Source organism: Gekko japonicus, unplaced genomic scaffold (genome assembly GCF_001447785.1).
Source record: "Gekko japonicus isolate JY-2015 unplaced genomic scaffold, Gekko_japonicus_V1.1 scaffold2779, whole genome shotgun sequence".
In the NCBI taxonomy this organism is placed as follows: Eukaryota; Metazoa; Chordata; class Lepidosauria; order Squamata; family Gekkonidae; genus Gekko; species Gekko japonicus.
Window position 1 is genome coordinate 124,794 of NW_015168739.1, and position 9,518 is coordinate 134,311.

The 9,518-nt window shown below is 41.2% G+C and overlaps 1 protein-coding gene across 1 annotated transcript in view; it reads left to right on the top strand.

Annotated features, from left to right (window-relative positions):
• Positions 1–655: 655 nt before the first annotated feature.
• The window catches only part of NMUR2 (neuromedin U receptor 2), a 31,728-nt gene continuing 22,865 nt past the window's right edge, over positions 656–9,518 (top strand). The window contains exon 1 of the mRNA XM_015415620.1: positions 656–1,378. Coding sequence (XP_015271106.1) covers positions 656–1,378 — 723 coding nt within the window. The remainder of the gene's footprint in view (positions 1,379–9,518) is intronic.

Consider the following 9,518-nt stretch of genomic DNA (forward strand, 5'->3'; position numbering starts at 1 on the left):
GCGTCTACCTAGAAAGGCAATCTATTGTTACTGTTTGTTATATAATACGGAATACCAAAACCAATAAGGGCTATAAGCTTGTACATGGCAAACAGTATTATTTCCTTTATAGCTTCTAGTTGGAAGAATTCACTTTAGCATAACTTTTGATAAAGCTTTAGTATTTTGCCCACTTTCTTCTTCCTGGACTCTCTACCTTCTAATAAAGGCAAGGATTGCAAAGATTTATCTTAAAGCTTTCAGATTCTCTGTTTCTTCTACCCTCTTTTCCCCACTTTTACTTCTTGTTCAGTAAAAGCTTCTGTCAAGAAAGCTGATACAACTAGCCAAGACTTGCTCATTCAACATATAATTTCATTCATGCAGCTAGCCAATGAGTCTATGTGGAAGGAGGGGCTTGCCGTCAAAGGGACTCTGCACAGGGGAACAGTTATTACAGCAAAGGCAGATGTACACCACACACATTCACTCACTCTTTCAAACACAGAGATATTCTTTTCAGTGCCTCTGTGCTTTCAGGTCTGAAGGCATACACACACTCTCTCTCTCTCTCTCTGACACATTTCTACTTTTAAAAGTAAGCAATCTGGAACAAGCAAATCGTGGAGGGTAAAACTGGAGCTCGGGAAGTTATTCTTCCTCCATAAAACCTACAATGGATTGGACAACTAACATCACTTGGTACGTTCATCGAATAGAAGAAGAAGCTGAACCCCTAAGGAGATATTTAAACAGCACTGAGGACTACTTAGCCTTTTTTTATGGACCCAAGCGGAGCCACCTCTTCCTGCCTATGACTTGGGTGTATGCTTTGATCTTCATAGTTGGAGTGTCCGGCAACCTTTTAGTATGCTTGGTGATTCTCAAGCACAGGAACATGAAAACTCCCACTAACTACTATCTCTTCAGCCTGGCTGTTTCAGACCTGCTGGTGCTGCTCATTGGGATGCCTTTGGAAGTTTATGAAATGTGGAGCAACTACCCCTTCTTGTTTGGACTGGTAGGGTGCTATTTTAAGACTGCTCTTTTTGAGACTGTTTGCTTTGCCTCCATTCTGAGTGTCACCACTGTCAGTGTGGAAAGATACGTGGCCATTCTTCACCCCTTCCAGGCTAAGATGAAAAGCACAAGGCGACGTGCTCTGAGGATCATCATTGCATTATGGATCCTGTCCGTCGTCTTCTCTCTTCCCAACACCAGCATCCATGGCATCATGGTGCAGTATTTCCCAAACCACACAGAGGTCCCTGGCTCTGCTACATGTACTGTGGTCAAGCCCATGTGGATCTACAACTGTATCATCCAAGTGACCTCTTTCCTCTTTTATGTCCTGCCAATGAGTGTCATCAGTGTGCTCTATTGCCTCATGGGGTTGAAAGTAAGTTTTGACTGCGTTATGTCCTGTCTCTGCATAACTTGCTTCAAATATCCATCTCGTGTTTTATCAGTTCATGCCACATGTTGCTTTTTATTAATCTTTTCTGGCTCACAATTTCTGTCAAGGCACAATGGGGGGAGGAGAGTTCAAATTGCATGTGGAAGTAATGTTTCTACTCCTTTCTCCATCACAGTGCAGTGCCAAATAGTTATAAACACCCATTTTGCCTGCCTTATTTATTACATGATATGCCGCTTTCAGTTGCATTTTACACTAGTATTTCCTATTTTATTCCCTCTCCTTTTTCATATTTTGCAAAAGATCCACAAGTAGGGTCTTTGAAATCAATATGTTCAGGCTGTTTTACCACTTTCTTACAGTGTGATCTTCAACATGTTTACTCAGAAATGAGTTCAGTGGGATTTGTCTCCATATTAAAGCTGCTTAGGAAAATGAATGTGAAGTGGACTGAATGATTCCTTTCTATAGGCTGTAGTAAGTCATTCTATGTGCCTCTAAATGAAATCGGAGTAGAACTGCTTCATAGAAGCAAGCCAGTTTTTCCTGGTACTGTATAATAAGACCACCTTCTCATGCACATTTGTTAGATAGGAAGCAAATACAGCATCTCAAAATTAAAATACAGCTGACCCTGGATGATACTGAAAGGGAACATTTGAACTCAGATATTCAAACAAACAAACTATTCCCACTTTCATTAATGTATCTTTCTTCGTAGTCCGATTATTGCCACAAAATGACTCCCTCTTCCTCCATATAGCTAGAAAGTATGGTTTCAGAGGGATCCTGCTGGAATTGTTTAATCAAAACTCACTATGAGGCTGACATGGTGGTTTACAGTTGCATCAGACACTTTTCAGAGAGTAATTTGTTTAAAATTAGGTCACTTCTTGAGTTCAAAAGAAACACACTAGATCAAACTTCCCATCCAATTCACATAAAAAGCAGCTTTGCTGTTGATTTCAGAAGACTGAGTATTTTACTAATTGTTTTAGCCATATATATATTCTGCAGTATGACAGTCATTCTGTCATGATTCATTCACTGGATTTCATTCATAGGAGGTATTGGCAATATATAATTGACCTAAAAATTACCTTTGAAGTGATTCAAGTTAGGCTGTCATTCTGGTTCTATTTTTTTTTAAAGTGAGCAGTAGGGTAGTTACCCCTTTTCTAAATAGAACTTGTATTTTATTGGTAGTATTATTTTCCCAATCCACCACCACATTCATTCCATACAAGATATAGTTGTGAGCTGTTCTGTGTCTTAGTTGCCTAGGTGGCCTTTATGAGGCCAGCAAGGTGTGATATAAATTTTGTTTTAAAAATAAATGTGCAAATTTACCCTGAAGGAGAATATCATGCTTCAAATGTACACAGAAGTAATCACATCAAGCACAGACCTTATAAGCCAGACACATGTGATATTGTCAATTAAATACATTACCCATCGATTGCAGCCATTTTTTTAACTTTAAAGTGAATTTGTTTTTTGTTTTTTAAATTCCTGAGAAATCTGTGTACAAAGAAGTCAAAAATGACAAAAAATTAAAGAAACAGTCTTTCTTCCTGAGGCACCTTGGGATAATTCAAATATAGCAAAACTGTTTTTGTTTTGCATCACTATTGTGCATTTTTCTTCCTTATCAATCTGCAGACAATACGCAGAAATAATGGAGAATGGTAGCAGTTCAGTGAAAACTGGATTTCTTAAAGTTTTTTAAAATGAAACCTTTTCAAAACAAGCCTGAAAATAATGGCTAAAGGCTAGCAACTGCTCTGCACTGATGCATTCCAAAGGTGCACGCAGTGATTATGCTGGGTTTTGAACTAAATCCTGAAGTCTGCTGACTGACATATGCTGTTAAGCATCTGTTCCACCTAAAGAACCTCAGTAAGCTAAATATTGATGCTAAATATATGTAATAATTATCCATTACTTCACTTTAGCTCACATGAGATATATTGCTAGACTTTATTTTGCATGTGTATGTACATATATGCACATACTTGTATGTATGCCTACACAGAAAAAGATTCATTCGATGTCTTTATGTACAGGAAAACACACACTGGGTTGGTGTCCCAGTTATCCCTGCTGTTGACACCACATGTCATCATGTCGAGCACGGGGCCAGCTTGAGCCATGCCACTGAAACAGCAGAAACAGTGGTATAACAATCCAAAAAAAGAGGTTCCTGAAAACTCAGGAATCCATTCAACTAGCCTCCTATGCTTCTGGATACTTTATCAGCAATAAAGAGCAAGTGGCATGCTACCATCTGAATACATGTTAAGTCTCATGCTTGGAATGTTGTTGTCAAAGTCCTGTTTTGTTTTTAAGTTAAGGTGATAGGGGAGTACAATTTTTCCAGGAAGGGGCAAGTCAGAGATAAAGTTCACTGTTCTGTCATGCCTGTGATATCACTATAGTGGAGTTGCACGGGCTCAGGAACATCTATATTATGCAGTATTACCCAGGAAACTGTGGGTAATATTTGGGGTTCATAAACATTAACCAAGATGATAAGGTAAAGTAACTTCACAAGCTGTGCTATCCTAAACTACAGGGAGTGAATTTAGATTCTCTTCTTTCAGGAGCCTGTCATCAATCAATTATCTGTGGTTCCTCCCATGAAGGATGTATCACTAACCAATGTCTCACCTATATAAATGTAGGAAGCTGCCTTGTGCCAAGTGAGACCATGGACCTATCTAGCTTAGTGCTTTCTACTTGGAGGCAGGATCACTGTAGAATCTTAGAGAAAGGTTCTTCCTAACATGCACTCAAGTTTCATTAATGAACCAGGGGTTGGACGTTCTGCAAAACATATGCTCCACACTGAGTCATAACCCAACAACTGCTCACAAGACATAGTGTTACCAGTGTTAACCAGTGCCAAGTGGGCATTCACAAATTCAGTGGCAATTTCTATGTTCTTCATATTTTCTAGGGTTTTATTTCAGGTCCAGTGTTCTGGTGGAAGCCGAAGAACAATGGGGAGAGTTTCAATGTACAGAAGCAGCATTCTCCCTGTATAATTTAGAAACGAAATTCAAAGAAGTTAAATTATCCATGACTCTGTTTTGCAGAAAAACAAGGTGACACTCTGAGAAGCAGCTCAATAAATCTATAGGAAAGCAAGCTGCCATGAGTTAAGTGTTTAAACCTCTACACATCAACAGCTAATCTGAAGTAGTAGAAACTAGCCTCTTTTGATTATACAATTTATTATCTAGAGAGATAGTTCATATAATTGGCAGATTACCTTGGACAAATATCTTGTGCTGATACATAGTTGATTTCTAGGTCTGGTGGCCTATTGAGAAAAATCCATGAAAGAAACAGAAAACAACATGTATAATATTAGTTGTTGTAGGGCTGACTCATTATCTACCCCACCTTCCTGAGTAGATATAAATTACCTGCCTACAATTTTTCTTCTCACATTGACACAGAGAGTACTCGATCTTTCTGTGTTATACCTCTGAGGATGCCAGTCACAGCTGCTGGTGAAACATCAGGTCCTACAATACCAAGACCACGGCCATACAGCCCAGAAAATCTACAACTAATGAACTCTGGCCATGAAAGCCTTCGACAACATAACATGTATAATACTTCATCATACGGGACGAAAAACCCAAAAGTGTGTGTGTGTGTACACTTTTGGGTGTTTCATCCTGCATGATGAAGCATTTCACTTGCTCACTCAATTAGTACTATTCACTGTTTACTCTTATTGCAGGGGAGAAAAGATTTTTCACCTGTGCCAACTGTAGCAGTCCTTTGCTCTTCAGCATTATAATGCAAATATACGTCCAGGCTGAAGCAACCTTCTGGTATCTCCCCATGTGGTGCTCTCCCCCCCCCCATCAATTTTTCAACAAAACTCATCACACTGAAGAAATATGGGAGATTCTATTGAAAAAAGGGTGGGAAAATTAGATATCTAGGGTTGTAAGCAGTATTTTAACACGTATAGGTATGCCCAGGTCAGGTGCTCTTATTGGCTTCTAAAACTATTAAAAGTACTGTGATCCAGAGCAGTTAGGCATAAGCCGTCACAATAGATGTGTTTGGGAGATCAGGCCCGGCCAAATACTGAGCTCTGTATTGTTGACTCTGGCTGGCAGGACTTGAAGCAGATAAAGGTATTTCCTGCATCCATTACTGATATACTTACATAAAAGATGCCAGGGACTGAAAATAGGACTGTCTGCATGCAAAGTCTATATAAGACTACTATTTGTTTCTCAAACCTTGTACCATAATAATGTGTAAGAATTGTACTTACCATAAATTCAAGTTAATTTGTTACATGTGTTTAAAATTTGGAAGGAAACAATCTACAGGGTGAGTGGTTAAAGAGTTAGAAGTATTTAGTGTAAAATTATTGTGTTGTGGCAGTTTAAAAAAATGTTCTTTCATCTTGAAAGGTTGTGCTTACCAAATTCTCACATCCAAAATATACCTTCTATTTGTCCTCATAGGTGTAGACTACAGGGGGGCTACCAGGGCTGCACCCACCCAGCCATCCTGCAAGTCCAAGCAGGGGAGGTAGGAGACCTGGGATGAGAATGTGCCTGGCTGCCAGTTAGTGGGGAGGATGGAGGTTGGGGAGGGGAGGGGAACTGGGCAAGAATGGAGGTAGGGGGAGGACGGGGGTCCTTCTGTGGCCTCCGGTTTCCAGTGCCATCAGCAAGTGGCTCACTTTCTCCTGCAGTCCAGTTTAAACTGGGCTGCAGGAGAAAGCAAGCCCCAGGAACTCTTGTGCTGCACGGAGTACATTGCTCCAGGATACAGAAAATCCTGGGCTCACTTTCTCCTGTAGTCAGTGGGGGACAGGCTGTGCGCTCTCTCTCATTCTCTCTCTCTCTGTTTCTCTCTTCCTGTTGAGGTGTGTGAGAGCTGGAAACAAGGAGAGGCTGGGGAGCTGCTCCACTCCACTCCACTCCAGGCTGCTTCCCTTGCAGTCTGACTTTTCTTTCTTTCTTTCTTTCTTTCCTTCCTTCCTTCCTTCCTTCCTTCCTTCCTTCCTTCCCTTCTTTCTTTCACTTCTCTCTCCCCATAGATTTGCTTTCATTCCAGCTTTCCTCCCTCCTTCTCTGCCTTCCTTCTCTCCCCATCTATTTGCTTTCTTTCCACCTCTCCCCTCCCTTGCTAAAATAGCCCTAGTTAGGGTTGCCAGGTTCCCCCTGGCCACCTCTGGGGGATGAGGGGACAGGTGGCCCAATCCAGGTTAGGAAACTCCTGGAGATTTGAGAATGGAGTCTGTGGAGGACAAGGGACTTCAGTGTGGCACAATGCCATAGAGTCCACCCTCCAGAACATCAATTTTTTTTCAGGGAAACTGATCTCTGTAGTCTGGAGATAAGCTGTAATTCCAGGGAATCCCCAGGTCCCACCTTGAGGCTGCCATCCCTAGCTTCAGGGCTGAAATTGGAAGCTCTGGTTCTGCTGTGTGAGTTGGTGCATGCAAACCACTGGCATTGGCTTGCATTTGCCAAATCACCCTGCTTCGTATAGGATGCACAACAGTCAGGTGGAGGAGGGGATGGGTGTCATTCTACCAAAAATGAGAGTGTTTGGGTTTCTCTGTGAATTTGAGGACAGGAACTGGCACTGAAGTGAGATTGGAAAAGAGTGTGTGGCTTTCTGAAAACCCTTGAACTACAGTAATAATTATGCTACAATACAGTTTGTTAGTCTAAAAGATGCTACTGAGCTTTTTACTATTTTGTATCTTATGGCAGTGATATCAGAGCCAATTGAGCTGTGGGTCCTTCTCATGCTACTGACAGTAGTTACACATTAGGCTTTGCCCAAATCGTTCTGGGTATTAAAGTGCACTTACCCTGGGATGGAAAGTGCTAGCAAGTCATAGCCAACTCATGGTAATCCTGTAGGGTTTTCAAGGCAAGAGACATTCAAAGGTGATTTGCCATTGCCCAACTCTGCATCATGTCCCTGGTATTCCTTGGAGGTCTCCCATTCAAATGCTAGTCAGAGCTGACCCTGCTTAGCTTCCAAAATCTGATGAGATCAGGCTAATCTGAACCATCTGGGTCCATGGCATGGTGCTGTGTGGGTGCTTCCCAGGCAACCATCTTCAACCTATTCTTGGGAGCCACAATCATTAGGAAAGAGCCATGTGATAGAAGTGTAATAATAATTTACTCATAGTTGCAAGAGACAATAAGATTTGAGTGTGATGGGGGATTGGACAAATTGATCTAAGGAACTGAAATAAGATAAGGTTTTAGCAAGCTCTGTGGTTAAGGATTTGAAGAGAGCTCTTTATAGTCCAATCCTGAGGACACTTTCCTGGGAGTAGGCATCTTGGATAGACCTCAGTAGGATGTCTCTGTTAGACTGATGAGGAATTGTTAAAGGAAGGGGATAAACAATTAAAGTATATATATGAGAGAGAGAGAGAGAGAGAGAGAGAGAGAGAGAGAGAGAGAGAGAGAGAGAGAGAGAGTCTCAAAGGTAGCATTCATTATCGTTCTGTATAAGTGACAGAAGACCATTTGGGAAAACAGATCCCATGGGGCAGAGGTTCTGGTGGTGGACAGGCACCTCTCTGGCTTTCCATTAGGGTTGCCAGGTCTGCATTGGAAAATACCTGCAGACTTTGGGGGTGGATCCAGGAGAGGGCGGGGTTTGGGGAGGGGCCTCAGCATGGTCCAGTACCATAGAGTCCACCCTTCAAAGCAGCCATTTTCTCCAGGGGAGCTGATCGCCACCTCCTTCTTTTCTATAACCATGGATCTACATCCCCTTCCTCAAGCTTTGCTGCTTGTCCCAACTCTCTAAAGTCAGACCCGTTTGGCCAGTGGCAACCAAAAATACATCTGCCTGTAAAGGAAGTTCAACTAAATACCACTAGAGTCACCACTGCTACATCACTTAATGCATTACAATATATGTTCATGTTCAGGCTATAATTTATTTATTTTTTGTCACAAAACTTTTATTTTTGGATATTATATCACATTTAACATTTACTTTCACTTTTCAAATACCCTTATTTCCCTTCCCCCCCTCCCTTAGTAGTGGCTTCCCGCAGTGCTCTACCCATTTTCCCTTTACATTTTTTTTATATTTACTTCAACATTTTAAACTCTATTACAAGATAACATTTCTATCAATATTGTTCTAAATACAGTAAATTGTGTTTCACTTCCCAGTTTTCCTCTAAATAGTCTTTAAAGCCTTTCCAATCTTCAAAAAATTCTTGATCTTCTTTGTCATTCAATTTTCTTGTCATTTTGTCCATTTCAGCCATAAATAACACTTTTTGTATCCAGTCTGAGATCTCGGGCGTTTTCTCTTGTTTCCCTTTTGAAGCCGTCCATGCTTGTAGCCGCCACCACTTCCTGTAGCAGTGAATTCCATGTGTTAATCACTCTTTGGGTGAAGAAATACTTCCTTTTATCCGTTCTAACCTGACCACTCAGCAATTTCATGAAGTGCCCACGAGTTCTTGTATTGTGAGAAAGGGAGAAAAGTACCTCTTTCTCTACCTGCTCTTTCCCATGCATAATCTTATAAACCTCAATCATGTCACCCCTCAGTCGTCGTTTCTCCAAGCTAAAGAGCCCTAAGCGCCTTAACCTTTCTTCATAGGGAAAGTGTTCCATCCCTTTTATCATTCGAGTTGCCCTTTTCTGCACTTTTTCCAAAGCTATAATAACCTTTTTAAGGTGTGATGACCAGAACTGCACACAGTATTCTAAATGAGGTCACACCATTGATTTATATAGGGGCATTATGATATTGGTTGATCTGTTTTCAATACCCTTCCTAATAATCCCCAGCATAGCATTGGCCTTTTTTATTGCAGTCACATTGTCTCGACATTTTCAGTGAGTTATCTACTATGACTCCAAGATCTCTCTCTTGATCAGTCTCTGCCAGTTCAGACCCCATCAACCTGTATTTATATTTAGGATTTTTAGCTCCAATGTGCATCACCTTGCACTTGGCCACATTGAACCCCATTTGCCATGTTGACACCCACTTGCCCATCCTTGACAGATCCCTTTGGAGTGTCTCACAATCCTCACTGGTTTTCACCACCCTGAATAACTTCGTATCATCCGCAAATTTA